We start from the raw sequence: 19,331 nt of genomic DNA, 5'->3' as shown, positions 1-19,331 counted from the left end.
GTGGATGGGGCAGGCAAGCCAGCTCCTAAAACACAAGCCGTGTCTCTGATGTGATTTGCGGAGACGCGAGTTGGGAGGTGTGGCCTCCTTTGTACTGTGCCTTGGTGCCTTCCCAGCAGATAGTGTCTTTCAGGACACACTCTTACATGCTCACAGAGCTAGATGCTGCTCTGCCTGATATGCGCAGCCCTCTGTCTATTTCCAGGTCCCACCTCTCAGATGCACCTTCCCAGAGGTAGCCAGGGGTGGATAAGGAAGAAACTTCTCTAAATCCTAAACCTTAGAAATGGAAAAGGCATATTAGGAGCTGAAGCCTTAGATTTCCTCAACAGCTGAGCAGGGTCAGAGAACTTGAAGCATAGGATCCCAAGTGGCTGTCTCCAAATCAGACACACTTTTGGAGTGGGTTATTTTGGAGATCAGCTCGCTGCTCCGTTTCATTCTGATGGCTCAGGATGACCTGCTAGCCAGAGGTGCTTACTGTTAGAGAGCTTATTTTTTTTTCCATTTTCCTTTTTGAACTGATACATCTGAGCTAGCAGCGTATAGGCGATTCCGGGCAGAGTTAATAAGCGGTAGTTGGGTGAGGAGAGTCCGCCCAGGGCCATTCAGTAAGACTGCCTTAAATCTTTCTGGGTGAGGGTTGCTGGCTTCTGCATTGGTATAGTAGGCTGCTCCAGCTGAAGAAAAAGAGGAGAAGAAAAAAGAAACAATGGGGTTGCCTCTGCCTGGGAATAGCAAACCTTTCATCCAGCTCTGGAACAGGCTCAGACACAAGTTACAAGGCAAAAGATACTGGGCTTGGCGTCTGGATGAAATCCACCTGCTGCAGCAGAAAAGGTACGGTGTCGCCCAGCCTTCTTGCCTTTTCTCCTCCACATGCTGCTTTCTTTGTTAAAGCTTGTATGTCTCTTTGCCCAGGCCTTTCTGACGGTAGATAAACTCAGCGAGTGCTTGCAGCACTTTTCTGTCTGTCTCTCTTTCAGATTTTTGTAAGGAGGAATATCTCTGGACTTCAGATTTTATCTCTGCTCATCGATGAAATGAGTTGAGTGGGTCTCAGTTTCGTCCCCATGAATGCATTGTGAAAACCTACTGCATAACTGGGCACAATATGCAGTTTCTGCTCAAGAGGGATGCAGCGCTAGAATAACAGGGGGTGTGTTAGGTTAAGAGAGGCATCGGCAGAATTGTGTGACGTTCCCAGGATTGGAATTGCCAGGGGGAGCTTTGTAGGGCAGTATTGAAGGGAATCGGGACAACTGACTGTAGTTCCCAAGGCTGGAATAACAAGGGGCTGCAGGATAGGTGTGGGATCCACTGACACATCTGTGTGGGGAGCCCAGGTAGAGATTAGCAGTTGGGTTGCTGGAGATCAATACTGAGTTGCGTATTCAAGAACTGTATGTATGGAAACACACAGCATATGCCTGTATTATGCCTGCCTGTGACTAGCAGTATCTGCTCCTTGCTTTCACAAGTACTGATTTCACTCCCTTAAAAATATCTCATTTATGCTCTCTCTCCAGCTGCCATTCAGAAAGGTCATGGCAATATGAACGTGTTTATGTGCAAAACATCTTATGAAGCATCAGCATGAAATTCATGTACTTGCTAATTGTGTGTGCTTTAGTGCTGCCATAACTGCTTGCTTTGAAAAAAGGATGGCTTGTTTCAGAGAAATTGCTTGGGCTGGGGGGGACGTCACGCTCATGTGTATATAGCACTGGGGAAGGTACCCTGGACTCCAACACTGTCAAGCCTGTATATGTAATCAGTGTGTAGTCTGCTGCTTTTGTTAATAGTTAATATTGTACAGGGGAATTCAGAAATCCTTTTTTTTTAACACATGCAATTTTAAATAAAAATGAATCACCTGAAAAAAAAAAGAAGCCCCTTGCCTTTGGGGGGGAGGGATAGCTCAGGGGTTTGAGCATTGGCCTACTAAACCCAGGGTTGTGAGTTCAATCCCTGAGGGGGCCATTAAGGGAACAGGGGTAAAAATCTGGGGATTGGTCCTGCTTGGAGCAGGGGGTTGGACTAGATGACCTCCTGAGGTCCCTTCCAACCCTAATAGTCTATGATTCTTTTCTCCCTGAGCACAGTGGGTCCAAATCATTGTTATCCTGCACCCTGCACAGCCACTTGTGCCAAGTGGGTATAAAATGGTACTGGATCAGACTGATATTTTGCACCCACTTGGCACAGGCATAGGTGACTACCCAAGGTGCCGAGCAGCAATGGGCTTAATCTTCTTCTCCAGGGGGAGTTATAGGTGCTCAGATCTTCTGTCTGTATGAAGTATATTGCCCATCACCTTAATAAGTGTTGGCTCAAGCTCTTTGCTGCTGACAGAGATGCAGGAAGAGATGCAGCTGCATTTCAGCAATGAGGATGAAGTGTACACTGTGCATGCTCAGTTTGTGGAGCGGTAGGTTCTTTCTATAACAGACCTTTACAGAGATGACAGTCTTTAGGCTGATGTGTTGCACACGTTCATTTAGAGATCTCTATGATCTTCTGAGAGCTTGTTTTTCATAGTTGCCTGTAAAAGCCCTCTTCGTACATAATTTCTGAATGTTCATAGAGATCCAAACAGCTCTTCGGCTTATCCCTTCCAAATGTACACACTTGATAGTTATGGGGGGATGTGAACATTCCTTCCTTTCCAATCCCCCTTCTATTCAGCTTATGTCACTTTCGAAGCAATATAAGCAACACTGGCATACAGTAAAGTCCCCACAGGGAGTTATACCTGCATAGTTATAGCAGATGCACTATGTTTATACCACTAGAGTTCTGCCAGTCACTTTCCCCATAGAGAGAAGCCCTGAGTCTAATCTTTAAACCTTTATTCTCTCCCTTTATTATTGTTGTTATTATTATTTGTATTAAAATAGCAAGACCCCACTGTGCTAAGCACTGTACAATCAGAGAACAAAAAGATGGCCCTTAGAGCTTAATCTCCTAGCTGCTGAATAAGGTGCCACTGAATTTGATCAAGCCTTTAATACAAAATGTTACAGAGAGGTAATATTACAGAAGAGAAAATTCTTTTAAAGTCATAATAGCCTGTGGAAATTCTCTCAGAAATAGGGCCAATATATAAACCTACCCATTCTTTTCAATAAAAACTCTGTCCAGTGCAGCTTATAAGATGTATTTCTATTATCTTTTTTCTCCCTAAATATATCTAGTCCCTTCCTTTGGGGAGAGGGAGGAAATGTTTTACAAAGAGGCTGCTTTGTGGATTTGAGTTTTGTAATCCATGTATAGGCAGAAATGAAGGGAAACCAGAAATCTTCTGATTTGGCGACTTACTCGTTGAACTGTCCCAGAAATCCTTCACTGCTCCAAGTTTTTGGAAAAAAAACTAGTGTAAGCCAGTGAGGCTTACACTGCATTTGGGTAATTTTATTTTTGAAGTCTTGGTGGTCAGATACTGTCCCGGGCCATTCTTGATTTAACTTGTTCTACCACTACAATAGAAAATACATACTGGATAGACAGTAATACTCTCCTTTTCCTTGCACTCCAAACTATCCCATTATAATCAGTGCTGAAACTAGGGCAGAATTTGGCTCTCTTTATCTGTCTAGTCCACAATCCTATCTTGGATAGCAGCTGATTTTATAAATTGCCTTGTTGTGTAATAGTTGTATGATGGGACAATAACAGAATTTCTTCCTGATCTCTTCCAGTTGACAAGCAGAGGAATTGAGAGCTGTAGTAATTTCTCATGTATGTCCATCCTTCTTTGAATCTTACTGAGCTATTTCCACAGTTTAATCTTGCATTATATAACAGTGCCCACAGGGGTGACAGAGTGTAGCAAACATGACAGCATTTCACACTGAGAAAGAAGGGTCTTTGAGTTCACTTCTCCTCTCCCCTGACATTCCTTTACTGCTAAGCAGCATTTCCTCCCCTGCACAGCATGCAACTGGGTATGGGATGCTGGGAACTTGGCAGCTCACATCCATATGTCTGCCTTGTGAGGTTATCTGTGGAGGTGAACTCTGAAAATTGCATAGGATTTAGGTGTATTACCTTATAAAAAGCCAATATAAAGGAGATGTGCAAGAATGCAGCAATTACCATCCCGTTAATGAGTCACACTGTGAAATGGCTGAAAAGAATTATGGAGAAGGTGGTGGTGGTGGTGATGGTGGTGGGTGGGGTGGACTGTAGCATCAGGTATGAAACAAACGATTTGGGTTTATGCTAAGAAAGTTAATAATGGATGCAGTGTTTGCATCCTGAATAGTGTAAGAGGTGTACAGGGAGAAATGCATGGAGCTGCACTGAGTGTTTGTGGATTTAGAGAAGGCTTATGACAGCATTCCTAGAAAATTGTTCTGTATGTACTGGTCAGAGTGCTGGCCAATGAGGAAGAGAAAAAAAAAACTACTTCACACTCCCAAAATGGCAATGCTAAGGTGGACATTGGACAGGATGAGAGCTGAATGTCTGTGCAACAAAACAGTATGAGCCATAATGCAGATAGACCCCATCATGGAAAAGCTGAGCGAGTATCAACTGAGACGGTTGGGTCATGTGAAGCAATGAAATCTGAGATATGTTGGCCAGAGAGTTAAAGAACCAGTAGTCATGGGACAAAGACCATGAGGAAGAACTAGAAAAAGGTGGTTCGAGATGCTGAAGAAGGACATGAAGAAGATTGGTGTCAGCTTGGAAGAAGCGCTTGACAAGAATGCTTGGAGATAAAGAACAAAAGTCTCCAACCCCAACTGATGGGACATGGTAAAGGCGAAAAAAGAGAACTGATAAAAAAGCAATATTTAGCTTGGGATTTTAGAGAGCTAAGGGCTGAAAATAATTCAGATTACAATAATACCTATTTTACCTCATGAGACTTTGTGAGGCTTACCATAATTAATTTATGTGTGTGAAAAGACTTTGAGATCATCAGTTTAAACGCACACTAGATATTAAAGGTATAATTATAATTACAGGTAAATGGTATGGGGTGTTATAAAGATTCTATTGCCATGAGTTTGGGACAACCTGCATAACTTGCAGAGAGCTATGCAGGTCATTCTGAAGTAATTGCAATAAGAAGTTTATACCCGTCTACACCACCAGGTGTCTTGGTAACGTACATATTTGGCTTAGTTTACTGAGGAAAGGTGATTGTGTAGCTCTTTGATCTCAGATAATTCAAAGGGGGTAGCAATCTAAGGGGAATCACACACCTACAGGAACTTGGTACAATATCTCAAGTATAGCAGCATTATTTATTTGATCTTAGCTGGCTTTCTCCAGGATAAGTAATAAACTTATACAAATTCTCTGGAATCTGCTTATAGAAACTATGCCATAAGACAGTGGTTCTCAAACTTCTGTGCTGGTGACCCCTTTCAAACAGCAAGCCTCTGAGTGCAACACCGCCCTTTACAAATTAAAAACACTTTTTTATATATTTAACATCATTATAAATGCTGGATGCAAAGTGGGTTTGGGGTGGAGGCTAACAGCTCGCGACCACCCCACCATGTAATAACATCACAACCCCCTGAGGGGTTCTCACCCCCAGTTTGAGACCCTCTGCCATCAGAGAATTCCACTGAACATCAAAAAAAATCCAATACATAAAACTTCGGTACGCAGTGCAGGCAAGGAGTTAGAGCAAGAGGGTGACTAGGAACCAGGACAACTGGGTTTCTTTCCATTTCTTCTACTGACTCACTAAGTGACTTTGGCTGAGAAAATCATTTCACCTCTGCACGCTTCCCACTTGCCCCATCTGTGCATTAAGAACAGTAATGCCTGTTGTACCTCATGGAATATTATGAGGCTTAATTAATTAATGTGTGTAAAAGGATTTTGAGATTATCTGTTAAAAGGCACAAAAGGAATTAAAGGCATTATTATAATTACATGTAAATAGCATGAGGTGTTATAAAGATTCTATTGCCATGAGTTTTGGGACAACCTACTTAACTTGCAGAGAACTATTCGGGTCATTCTGAAGTAGTTGCAATAAGAAGTTTATACCCCTCTCACCATCAACACATCTTGGTAATGCCACATATTTACCTTGGTTTATTGCGTGGGAAGGGGGAGAGATTGTGTAACTCCTTAGGCCTTGGCTACACTGAGAGTTGCAGCGCTGGTAGTGGCTTTACAGCGCTGCAACTTACTCCCCATCCACACTTGCAAGGCACATACAGCACTGTATCTCCCTGGCTACAGCGCTGGTTGTACTCCACATGGATGAGAGGAATAAAGAGAACAGCCTGGTGCTGCAGCGCTGGAGTGCCAGTGTAAACAGGGATTAATCTTACTACGCTGTAACTGACCTCTGGAATTTTCCCATAATGCTTTTAACTAAAGAACTCTCTTTGTTTTGTTATGATGCCTTTCTTTGTTTTATTGTGAACTCAGGGCTCCCGGAGCTGCTTATCTAAAAAACAAACACAGCAATTGTTTGCTCAGCGGAGGCAGGCAGGGAATGTCCACAACTAGTGTTTGCTTGAGGAGAGAAACAGCCCGGTGGGGGAGGAGGGAGAGTCCATCGGAGCAGCTGTTTATCTGGTCTGAAGGCTATTTGCATTTAAGAGTGAATGAGAGGGGGTAGGGGAAGTGGTCGGAATTTGCAAGGCAACTGCTGACACAGTGTCGGCTCCAAAAATCCACTCTCTCTCTCTCTCTCCTCCATGCTCCCTGTCACACTCCACCCAACCCCCCTCTTTTGAAAAGCACATTGCAGCCACTTGAACACTGGGATAGCTGCCCACAATGCACCACTCTCAACACTGCTGCAAATGCTGCAAATGTGGCCACACTGCAGCGCTGGTAGCTGTCAGTGTGGCCACACTGCAGCGCTTTCCCTACACAGCTGTACAAAGACAGCTTTAACTCCCAACGCTGTACAGCTGCAAGTGTAGCCAAACACTGAGGCTCATCCATGCTGTTTTTTTCCATTTGAAGTACTTTAATTACTATGTGCTCAGTGTCATAGCTGTATGAAATAAGCTCAGCTTTATGTCATGAGATTGGATGGCTCAGGATGTGTGAAGGGCTACAGAGAGCCTTTTGCCCCTAAATCAATGGATCCAATCTGCCCTACACTGGTGGCAACAATAGCAAAAGCATTTTTCATCTGTAGATCTCAATGCAATTTACAAAGGAAGTTGGTAATGTTTTAGAGATTGAGAAACTGAGGCACATGACTGGCCAAAGGTCACCAACAAAGCCAGAAACTGAACCCAGGTTTTCTGAGTACCACTCCAGTACTCTAGCCACTAGTTCACAGTGTCTGAAAGTTAGAATCAGCCCTTGGCTTTTCATTGGCCTAAGTGAAATGATTAGTGACTTAAGGCCTAAATATGCCAATGAGTTAGAGCTACATTCCCCTGGAGTCAGTCACAGTGTTTACAGAACACAAACAAATGGCCTGTTACTTCACCTACAGGCGGTGTGATAGGCACCTCTCTTCTTACATCTCCTTGTCTGCACCCCAGTGAAAACATTAGACCAAGATTTTCAGAAGTAGTAAATAAGTGACCTGATTTTCAAAGGTGCTGAGCAAGCAGTGCTTGCTGAAGTCAGTGGGAGGTATGTGCTCCACACCTGTGAACATTAGTCCTCTTTTTAAAAAAAAAAAATCTAAATATGGACTTAGGAGCTTAGCTCTATGCAGCCAAATTTTTTAAATCTTGGCCTTCATGTTTTCTCTGGGAAAGGAGTGGAAGTGCTTCTCCACCACAAGCAGTTGTCAGGGAAGTGGTGCTGTTCTAGGACTGGCTGGTAAGGTTAATGAAGAAGACCTGCAAGGAAGCTGTGCGGGCCCTGTGATTCAGATCTAGCTGGTTCTTAGTGAGAGGGTTAAGATTTGTGTTGAAGGATGGGAGATAAGTTTCAGAGAACAATTTAAACTTACTATTGTCTTGGTGAATATATAAATGATCCATGATGAATTGCTGGCCCAGCTTTAGACTCTCAGTACACACTTTAGGTTCCTTAGTGGAGGAATCCTGGGATGTAGTTTCTGACTGGATACTATCCCTGGGGAGGAGTTTCTGTTTGCAAGCAGGGTGGATAGTTTAACCTTCAAAGGAGGGAAGGCTTCCTTTGCAACTTCTTGTCTGTATTTGTAATTAGTAACTCAGCAACACAGTGAGTTTTATTTATTCTGAGTTTTATTGGTACACTTTGTTTTCACATATTCAGGCTGATAGGCACCTTAGAAATACCTAACCACACTTATTGTCACAAACCTGAGGCCACCTACGATTTCAGATTTGTTACTGTGCTGGAACACTATGGTGTTTTGATGCTTACAAGTGACAACGGGAATAAAACATGGATTCTTAGCCTCCTGCCCAAAAGCACAAGCCCCAACACTTGAACTACAGGAGAATCTCTCGCATCAGAATGGAGTCTGACATGCAGTCGGGCTGTTCTCTATCTCTCTCTCTTTCTCTCTCACACGCAGTTCCCAATCTTTTCCCTTGGAGCCTCTGTTCCAAATAGTGTGACCAGACAGCAAGTGTGAAAAATCGGGATGGGGGTGGGGGGTAATAGAAGCCTCTATAAGAAAGAGACCCCAAAATCAGGACTGTCCCTGTAAAATCGAGACATCTGGTCACCCAAGTTCCAAAGCATTGAAGTGTGGGTTCCCCGTCCCTTAGTGCCATGTCTCCATGTCCCAAATGGTTACCCATTCATCTACTCTCCGTTCTTTCCCTTCTCATCCTGGCTTTGTAATTGAAAAGTAGTTTTGCTCCTTTTCATATTTTTTTGCCTTTCTCATCATTCTCTAACTCACCTGAAGGCTACATGCTGCTGGACAAGTGGAGGAGGGAGTTTGGTGGTAGCAAGGAGGAGGGGGAGGGGTGTCTGTTGGTGATTTCATAGTGCTGAACTGCTTGCTTCTGTTCTCATGTCTGTGCTGAGGACCATGGGTGCAGAGGAGTGAAGCTTGGGCCAGCTTCTGAATCTATGTATTAGCCCTGTTTATGTTACGTTTACATGCTACCACAGGGGCAGAGAGTAAAGGCTGGTAGGTTTCAAGATTCTGTCTGATGCTTTATTTACAGCTGTCAGAGGTGCAGCAGGAGTGTGGGGTGGATCCAGCATCAGGGACCTCTCTCTGCCCTTGCTGCTCCTCTTTTCAGATCTCATCCTTTGGACTAGTCTGATGCCCCTGTGGTGAGCCTGGTCTCAGGTCTAAAACCCCTGACTACACACTAGCTGATTTGTTTCATTTCAATCAGCACACTGGCTTTGCAAATATAAATTCTTTATTTTCAAAAAATATTCCTTCCCTCCTTATCCTGTCAGCCAGGGTTCAGCTTGAAAACTCTGTAAAGAACTGGCTAAGAAGCTGTCAAATACAGATGGAAGCCACCCCCTCTTGCGCCTTAGCAGAAGATGTTTGTGAAATCCCGTGTTTGGAACTATTTCTGTCAGGAGGGTATAGTGACTCTCCCAGTCAGTAGTTGACCCACATGCTCCGATTCTCTCTGTTTCCTGTTGGGTTTTCCCCTGCTCCTTACTTCACCTACATCCAGCTGATGAAAAACAAAGTGTGACTTCTGCAATTTATTACTGAGTCATTTACTAATGATTGTATCTAATAAATACTGCATAGCCTTAATTCACAGGACACACAGACTCAAGGATCACCTGCAAACAGCAGCATTCCTTCCCTTGCTACAAGGAATCCAGTTTAAGTTTCACGATCTTCCTCATTGCCCACACTACACTGTGGTATGGTGGGGTTGTGCTTCCTTATAGCTTAGGGGACAGTCCCCATGCAGTCTTATAAAGGGGTGTTCACTAATGAAGGACCAGTCTCAGCAGGCTAGAAATCCTCTGCAGGAACTGCAGGAACTGGTTTCCCTTTGTGAAATTCCCTGTTCTTGCCACTGGTCAGACCAGAAATACGCATAAACAGTCTTCCTGTCTTCCAGTCATGTAAAGTGGAGCCAGAGGAGGCAGCTTAGTGAAACAGGGAGTAAAAATTAGTTAGCATTTAAAATGTTCCAAAAATAATTAATATTTTCAACTGGCCCAAGGTTTGGTGACTTTTTTTGGTTTGTTTTTCACATTATCTGAACTGGTTCACCCTCTTCCTGATATTTACACACTTGGAACACTGCTGTAGCTTATAAAACTCTGGTTCATAATTATAATTATATGGTTTGGATGACAGCCAATTTCCCCTGTTGGGTGCCAGAAAATTAAATGAGGATGCATGTGGAGCAAGTATGTAGACCATGGCTTTAGGAGGTAGGTGAAGCTGAGGCAGTAAAGTTCAATAATTACAGAAGGGAAGTAGGTGTCAAGGTTCCTAGACTAAATCAGGACTGTCCCTATAAAATTGGGACATCTGGTCACCCTAGTTCTAGTCCTGGCTGAGCCACTGATTTTCCTGTGGGTAAGTCCATATTTTGAAGAAGTACCCAACTCGAGACCTCTAAAATTAGACGGCATTTTTGAAAAAAAAATGGCCTAATCTCTATAAAATGAGGATAATAATTAATACTTGGCTGGCTCTCAGAGGCTTCATTAGTAGTTTGAAGTATACAGATCCTTGTATGAAAGGTGCTACAAAAGGTCATCTGCGTCCATGCCTTCCCAGAACAGTCTGTTGCCCAATCCTCCCTTCTCCTGCAGTTCATTCTAGCAGTCCAAATGCCTTCTTAGCCATGTCCTGCTTTGGGGGGTTAGACTTTTCCAGGAGCACAGGATCTTCCTGGGCCAAATCCTGACAGCACAGCACTACATCATGCTTCACTTGTATTGAGTCCTGCAGGTTATGTTCCTGGAGAGTGATTTCTTCCTGCCCCCCTTGTCTGATCCTAGCCATAATGTCATCAAGTCCACCTGCTTTAAGCAACAACATATAGGTAGGCTAAACAGAGCATTCCTGTAAATGAATATTTGCACGGGGTCAGAAAGACATGTACAAGACACACTTTAACCAGTCCCTGGCTTATTCAGGATTGTTCCCCATAGTTTGTTCTCCAGGACTTTGTTAATCCTTGTTTTCAATAACTCAGGCAATGAGGCTCACACTGCTTCCTCGGTGACAGGAAATATTTCCTGATATTCAGTAGGAAACACCTCTTTGTTCATTTTTACCACTTTATTCCAAGTCCTATCTATACTCAATTCCTCCCATCCCTGCTGTTTGCAGCCATCAAATATGCGTAGGTAGTTACACACACACACACACACACACACACACACACACACACACACACACACACACACACACACACACACACACACACACACACACACACACACTCCACCCTTCTTAGTTGTGACTTAATCAAGCTATTCATTTTTTCCACTTATTCTTCTAATGTTTCCTGATTTTTCTTTCTTCTCTGAATTTCCTCCAGTTTGTTAACATCCTTCTGGCACAGAGATACCCAAAATTCAATGTCACATTCCAGGTATGACTAGATGAGAGAATGAAGAAGTGTATTTCAAAAGAGCTTTTAGTTTCAGAGCTCTAAGGTGGTACTACCAACAGAAAGACTGAAATAAAAAATTGCATTAAGAAAAGAAATCTGATTTTTATACTTCACGTCTCCAGCTTAAAACATTAGTTTCCTTGCAAGTTCTCTGTTAATGGCGTGGTGTGGATTTTCATGTCAGTTGTCCATTCAACGGGTTGTTGAGAGACCCCGGCTGTGTGCTACTTCTCATCTCTGGAACTGCCCAGTCTAATAATGAGAGTGGGTTGCAAGGTGATTTTTGTAAACAAACAAGGCTACTTCCTTCCATTATGTTTCGACGGGCTGTATTATTCATAAGTAGTCTGGTGACTGACCATGGGTGTATTGGTGAATATGTTCTTGAGTCTCAAATGTTTCAAGAATTTTAGAATCCAGAAATTCATCCTGCAGAGTGCATAGTTCATTATCAGCTATTTCTGTATTTAAAATTGTTTGGTCATCCCATCAGGGAGTGGAAATGATACCATAAGACTTTACAGTATGTAACACATTGGCCACTTTGTAATGCCCCAGCATGAGCCATCAGGAGTGATAGAGCTACTTAAACTAACGGAGAAGTTTTCTAGATGCTAACATTAGTAGTTGGTTATCCTTTTGTTTTGTGCAGCATCTTTCATACAAACAGAGCCCTGAACCCACAGAAACCTTAGAGCTAAACAGTAAACCATGGGAAATGGAGGAAACCTAAGAGTAAGAGACTTGGGAGGTAACATTAAAATTGTCGCAAACTCTATGATTTTGATTTACAGGGGTTTGTGCCATCTTACTTTCATTTTGAATTTCAGGCTACAAGGATCTCCACCAACAGTGGTTAGATTATGAGAAGAGATAAAAGAGGAGCCAGTGCCATATAACAGACAAAAGAGATTGGATTCTGCTCTCACATCAGCATTGCTCTGGAGTAACTCCACAGTCATCAGTGGCATTTACTCTCACTAGTACACCAGTGTAAACAAGATACAATATGGCCTAAGGCCTCTTTTAGATAAATCAAGAATAAGTGTAATGAATGCATTACACAACTGTAGAGATCAGACAAAGTTACAGAGTTTGGATCCAAACTCACATCTAAATTGGAACTTACCCAATGAGGATTTCATTACTAGTGTTGCCAGATCTCACAATGTCATCATGAGTTTAGTGATACTCGGTCTTTTGTCTTAAAGCTCTGATTTCTTTTTCTTTTTTTCTTTTTTTTTTAAAGTAGGTTTCTAAGTCTTGTGGTTTAGGAAATTAAAAAAAAAAAAAACATGTTCTGATTGCACTTCAAGGCTCAGAAACCAGGAAGCAAAAAAATTCCAAAATTAGTCTTTACAAAAGTTATGATTTTCTGGATGTCTGATGCATGAGTTTTGAACACTTGAGGTTTGGCAATACTAGGTTCTTGTTTGGGCCTACTATATGGAGGCACGAAAGTTTCAATACTGATCCAAACTTCATCACAGTGTGAAGGGTTTGGGTCTGGTTATTTTTTTTTTAGACCCAGGAGACATCCAACAATGTAATAATTTGGTATAATGGGGAATCTTCAGTCCCATCTAGTGAAAAGTTAAATTTAAAACTCTGCATATGGGATGGGGAGTGGTGGTGTAGAGAAGGGAGCTTGCAAAGGGCTTGGGAAGTGACTGAGTGAGGGGAGATCAGCTTCTTCTAGTCCTCTGTATGCATTTGTATTTCTCTGTGTGTGCTTCTTTCATTCATTATCCAGAAAACTGTGATCATTAACCCTTCAGTCTCAGGGCTCCGTAATCCCCCTGGGAAACCGGATACTTCTTCCCTACAAATGGGCCTGAGCTGTAGCCTGTCTCTGTCACAAGGTAAACCTTTTTCTGCCCCCTCCTTCAGAGACTGAAACCCACGTTGTAGGGTTAAAATAACACTCCTGTTGACTATCCTTGACCCCTTCCTACTGAGATTCCCAAGGCTGGATAGAGCCAGCCGCTTCTTATCCTGAGGTTGGAAGGACACAGGGCAGGATGAGTTCTTCAAGGGGCGGTCTGTGGAATTTCCCCAGCCCTCTAGAGAGGTGGAGGGACTGCACTATGACTCATTCCTCACACTCCCCCCACAGCTCCAATGAGTGCAGCAGTTATGCCTTGGGAAGAATGCTGGCTTGGCAGCCAACCATGCTTGGGGCTGGTGATGCTTTCAGTTACTACTGGCTAACTCACTGAGCATATTTCCCCTTTTGTTTGTTTCTCAGAATGTTTCTTATCATGTTTGCTAATTAATGAATGTAGATGTTGCCCTAAGACCATTGGTCCATCTAGGCCAGCATCCCACCTCCTTCTGTGCTGGATCAGATTGGCGGTCCTCCTTGTCTTGAATCAGCAGTGAGCTACTGTACGTGAAAACGGCAATAGCAGTTGGCAGAGTGGGCCTACAGCATTGGGTTCAAAAATCCTGAGGCCAGCTTAAAAATTATGAGATGTTTTAAAATAGTACATTTGAGGTTCTTTTTCTTTGCCTCCTGGCTTTTGAACCTTGAGGCAACACTTGGGTCATGTTTTAAACTCTTCCCTGCAACCATGAGGGCTAGAAACTTGCTGTTTTAAAATCAAATACTGAGAATTTCACGTCATCATGTGCCTTGCAGAGCTGGGGCTATAAGAAAAGAACCAAATATTGCAAGACTGGTGATAAAATTGTGGGAGTTGGCTGCACTTTCTTGGAAAGTCTCTGTGAAGTTCAGGAGATTGATCTCATCATGGTTTCCTGCCATAAGTGAAACCCAGGGTACAATGTGAATGCAGGTCCTTAGTCAACCAAACAAATCTGATGAAATAATCAAGAACCTGGGGCATGGATAAAACCAGCCAAGGACATTCTTCTCCTATAATTGTTCCATTTTATTTTGAGCTTGTTTTATTTTAAGTTGTCATGGCATAAGAGGGAAGATCCTTTCATGGATTGAGAACTGGTTAAAAGACAGGAAACAAAGGGTAGGAATAAATGGTAAATTTTCAGAATGGAGAGGGGTAACTAGTGTTCCAAAAGGGTCAGTCCTAGGACCAATCCTATTCAACTTATTCATAAATGATCTGGAGAAAGGGGTAAACAGTGAGATGGCAAAGTTTGCAGACAATACTAAACTGCTCAAGATAGTTAAGACCAAAGCAGACTGTGAAGAATGTCAAAAAGAGCTTGGAAAACTAAGTGATTGGGCAACAAAATAGCAAATGAAATTTAATGTGGATAAATGTAAAGTAATGCACATTGGAAAAAAATAACCCCAACTATACATATAATGTGATGGAGGCTAATTTAGCTACAACTAATCAGCAAAGAGATCTTGGAATCATCGTGAATAGTTCTCTGAAGATGTCCACACAGTGTGCAGCGGCTGTCAAAAAAGCAAACAGGATGTTAGGAATCATTAAAAAGGGATAGAGAATAAGATGGAGAATATCTTATTGTCCTTATATAAATCCATGGTACGCCAACATCTTGAATACTGTGTACAGATGTCGTCTCCCCATCTCAAAAAAGATATATTGGCATTAGAAAAGGTTCAGGGAAGGGCAACTAAAATGATTAGGGGTTTGGAACGGGTCCCATATGAGGAAAGATTTAAGAGATTTGGACTTTTCAGCTTGGAAAAGAGGAGACTAAGGGGGAATATGATAGAGATATATAAAATCATGAGTGGTGTGCAGAAAGTGAATAAGGAAAAGTTATTTACTTGTTCCCATAATATAAGAACTAGGGGCTACCTAATGAAATTAATGGATTTAACATCCATGAAGTTCTTCTTCACACAGTGCACAGTCAACCTGTGGAACCCCTTGCCTGAGGAGGTTGTGAAGGCTGGGACTATAACAGGGTTTAAAAAAGAATTAGATAAATTCATGGTGGTGAAGTCCATAAATGGCTATTAGCCAGGATGGGTGAGGAATGGTGTTGTCAGAGGATGGAGATGGATGGCAGGGGAGAGATCACTTGATCATTACCTGTTAGGTTCACCCCCTCTGGGGCACTTGGCATTGGCCACTGTTGGTAGACAGGATACTGGGCTGGATGGACCTTTGGTCTGACCCAGTATGGCCCATTCTTATGTTCTTATGTTCTTATGAGCTTGTTTAATGGCATGTGCTTTACTGGCTCAGTTTCCCGTAGCTGCCATAAACTCAGGCTGCACAATGTCAGTGTTCCATAACTTCCATAATTCCCTTCAGCAACAGGGAAAAGATTGTTTATATTAAGATTTAGGTCTTTAGCTCCCACAAAGCATGAGATTACAGTTTAGCTCCTAGTCCATTAATTGTGCCTCTGGAGCTCTGGGGAGTTGAAGAGGAGATTTTCCCTTTTATTTCCAAGTGAAGAGACACTATTTGTATAGTGATCCGTGAAATAAGGGGATGTAGTTGCTGGCTTTTTTGCTCCCAAGCTACCTAGACTACTGATAGCTAAGGTCTCTAATGACTGGCAATGCAGTCTCTTAGCCTCTTTCACTGACACACTTTCAAACAAAGAAATTATCTGTTTTAAATGTGAGTAACAGTCTAGAAATTGAAACAGTTTGGGAGTCACTTATTCCAAAGCATAACTGACCCTTTCTTATCTCTTTCCCTCTGCTGCCACCATGTGGTCTCATGTCAGTGCAGTAAGAGTTGATGATTTCCCAGTTATTGTTATTCTTTTATTGAGCTCTGTCTCTGTCACGGTGTTGTTATTTTTCTTTTTTGTACAAGAGAGGGAATTCAAAGAGTAGCACCAATGCATAATAAACACATGACTTACCTATCAAGGTGGAAAGGTGCTAAGCTTGAGGGTTGCTATTGGCTCCAGAAAGCCATGTTGATCCTGAAGAATTAAATTCTAGGTCAGAGAGAAGTGGGTGCAATTGTGGTTTTTAACATTTGTTTGTTTTTTCTTGGTTGCAGAATCTGGGAGTCTCCACTTCTCCAGGCTGCCAAGGAGAATGATCTCCGGGCCATCAAGAAACTGATCTCTGATGGCACCTGCGATGTCTATCAAAGAGGTAAATTGTCCCCTACTTTCCTGCTCCCTACCCATGACAAACATACAGGGTCTGCCAGTGTGAGTCTGTGGTTATTTGTCCTTAGTTTCTTCCTGGGGAGGCCAAAAAGGCCTGGGCTTTTTGAGCAGGAGGAAAGGAGGAACCCAATGGCCTAAGTACTGCAGCAAAGCAAAATTCCTAGTTCTGTACCAATTATTCTGTCAAAGAACTATTCAGCTCCTAGATTAATTGTGAAACTTAGAGGTGGAAAAGACTTATTGGGTAATAGTTTGTCTAGACCTCTATTCTCCCAGCCTGCTGCAGAACTGTTCTCTGCAATAAACATCTCCAGCCATGCTTCCTCCATCACCTTTGAGAAACTCTCTTCCACACTGGAATATTATTGTATTACAGTAGTTCCTAGAGGCCACAACTGAAATCAGAGGCCCATTGTGTTAGTCGCTGCACCGACGTAGTAAGAAGTAGTCCTTGCCCCAAAGAACTTACAAGACAAGAAGGACAAAGTATGGGATGGGAAACAAAAGCACAGAGAGGGAAAGTCAAGGTCACACAGCAGGCCAGTGGCAGTCAGAAATAGAACCCAGGTTTCCTAAGTCACCCTATTCGCTAGACTTCACTCCCACTCAAAAAGCTCCCACTATTAATATGAAATCTCTGCTCAGCTTTGTCTTATACATATGAATGACTAGATGACTTGTATGCTTCTGCCACTCTCTCCAGGTGCAGCGGGAGAAACAGCTCTTCATGTGGCTGCCTTGTATGATAATATGGAGGCTGCTCAGGCTCTGATGGAGGCAGCTCCAGAACTTGTTAATGAGAGGATGACATCGGAGCTATATGAAGGTACCATCACCAAGACATGAGACTGAACTGGGATCCCTCTGGAGGGTCAGGAAATAAATATTATCCAATGAGGACAATTGGTTAGAGATCTCGTTCTTTGCTGTATTGCTAAACTACAGCATTGTGAAATACGTCCACAAATGTTTCCTGTTCATTTAGTGTAACCTTGGGTTGAACTCTGCACAGGAACACTCATGCATATACACAAAGGGAAGGCTCTGATCCCTGTTGGATCAGTTGGCTGTGCAATGGAATGTGAAAAATAATTATCATGCTATGTGTACTAAATTAGATTTTTGATGTGCAATTATCTGGTCCTCAGTGATCCCAGGGTTATCTCCTCCCTCCGCTTGCTCAACTACTCAGGAAAAGGGCTCTAAACCAGCGGGGGGCAAACTACAGCCCGCAGGCCACATGTGGCCTGCAGGACCCTTTCCTCTGGCCCCTGAGCTCCTGCCAGGGAGCAGGGTCTGGACAGGCTTATGGAGAAGGCAGCCCAACTCCCCGGCAGCGCAGTGAGTGGGGCAAAGGCTAGTCCTTGGCCCATCCCCTTCTGCTCTCCTCCCTTCCCTACCTCCCTCGTAATCACAGTTCCCCCAGTGCCTGAGCAGCGTGGCTCCAGCTCCAGCTGGGCGACACAGCTATAGTGCCACCAGACCTGCTGCTCCAGGGTGGTGTGGTCAGGGGTGGGGAGCAAGGGGAGTTCTGAGAGAGGGGCGGTCAAGGAGCCTGCTGCTGGGGACAGGGGCAGAGCAAGCCAGGGCCCCCCATCCATCCCAAGCATGCTTGGCCCCTGTCCCCAGCAGCCAAGCCCAGACAGGGAGCGAGCCCTGCCTGACTGCCAGGGAGAGCAGCCAAACGAGCAGGGGAAATGCACAGGGAAAGGACTGAACCCTCTTTCCCCCATCCCACAGGTAACATGGTGCAGGGAGAGAAGGGTGGGTAGGATAGGGGGCCCCAGGGGGGTGGGAAGCTGGGGGGATTGGATAGGGGATGGGCATCTTGGGCGAAGGTCAGGGAGCAGTGAGCAGGCATGTCTAGATAGGATGTGGGAGTCCTAGGGGGGAGTTGGGGGTGGGGAGCAAGGGGGGTTGGATGGGGGTTCTGGGGAGCTGGATAGGGGGGCAGGCCATACTTCACTGGGGAAGCATAGCCTCCCCCAGCCTTCCCTACCTGGCTCTCTATACAATTTCTTATCCGATGTGGCCCTAGGACCCAAAAGTTTGCCCACTCCTGCTCTAAACCATCAAGAGATAGGCAGATAATGAGGGTAAGCATATACAGCTGAAATTTTTAAAAAGATTTGAAAGGTGCTAAAGGGCCAGAGTCAAAAATAGGGAAGGAAAGAATAAGTGCAGTTGCAGAAACAGGAATGCCAAGCTAGGATTCAAAACAACAATGTTCCTCTCCAAAATAATTAAGAAAAATAAAAAATGGGGGGGTTACCCCAATCTCCAGCTTGAGAATTAAAGATGGTGTCCCTGTCTAGTCACAGCTTAACTGGCTATTCATTCCCTGTGAGAGATACTAGAGTCTTCATCTGAGCATTTGGGATCTCAGTCCACTTGCCAGATGAGCCTGGCATGTCTCTGCCCCACTGAAAGCCGTCATTCAACCTGCCCAAGTGTCTCTTCAGTCTCCAGCGGGAACACATCTCAAATGTGCCACCTGTGTATCTTCTTGGCAAGTGGCAGAACTCTTTCTGGCACCTGCTCATTAAACTTCACAACATACACACAGTAATCCTAGGCGCAGATGACTGATCTCTGCTTTAATGGCTGGAGGTGGATTTCCCAGAGGATGTGTTTTATTTGGGTGCACATGTGTTGCAGGGCAGACAGCTCTCCATATCGCCGCAGTGAATCAGAACATTAATCTGGTGAAGGCTTTGCTCAAGAAGGGGGCCAATATCTCCAGCCCACGGGCCACTGGACTCTTCTTCAGGCGCAGCGCCCATAACCTTATCTACTTTGGTATGGCCCTGTCTGCAGACTGGGTTTCTTCCC

At 43.7% G+C, this 19,331-nt stretch overlaps 1 protein-coding gene across 1 annotated transcript in view; it reads left to right on the top strand.

The window, feature by feature from the left end:
• The first annotated feature begins 424 nt into the window (after positions 1–424).
• The window catches only part of LOC127047182 (transient receptor potential cation channel subfamily V member 6-like), a 39,680-nt gene continuing 20,773 nt past the window's right edge, over positions 425–19,331 (top strand). The window contains exons 1-4 of the mRNA XM_050945218.1: positions 425–840; positions 16,385–16,482; positions 17,203–17,325; positions 19,158–19,298. Of these exons, the coding sequence (XP_050801175.1) occupies positions 713–840; positions 16,385–16,482; positions 17,203–17,325; positions 19,158–19,298 (490 nt within the window). The 5' untranslated portion in view covers positions 425–712. The remainder of the gene's footprint in view (positions 841–16,384; positions 16,483–17,202; positions 17,326–19,157; positions 19,299–19,331) is intronic.

The sequence above is a fragment of the Gopherus flavomarginatus genome, chromosome 1, assembly GCF_025201925.1.
Source record: "Gopherus flavomarginatus isolate rGopFla2 chromosome 1, rGopFla2.mat.asm, whole genome shotgun sequence".
In the NCBI taxonomy this organism is placed as follows: domain Eukaryota; kingdom Metazoa; phylum Chordata; order Testudines; family Testudinidae; genus Gopherus; species Gopherus flavomarginatus.
Note: the sequence above shows the minus strand (reverse complement) of the source record. Positions and strands in the feature narration are given on the sequence as shown.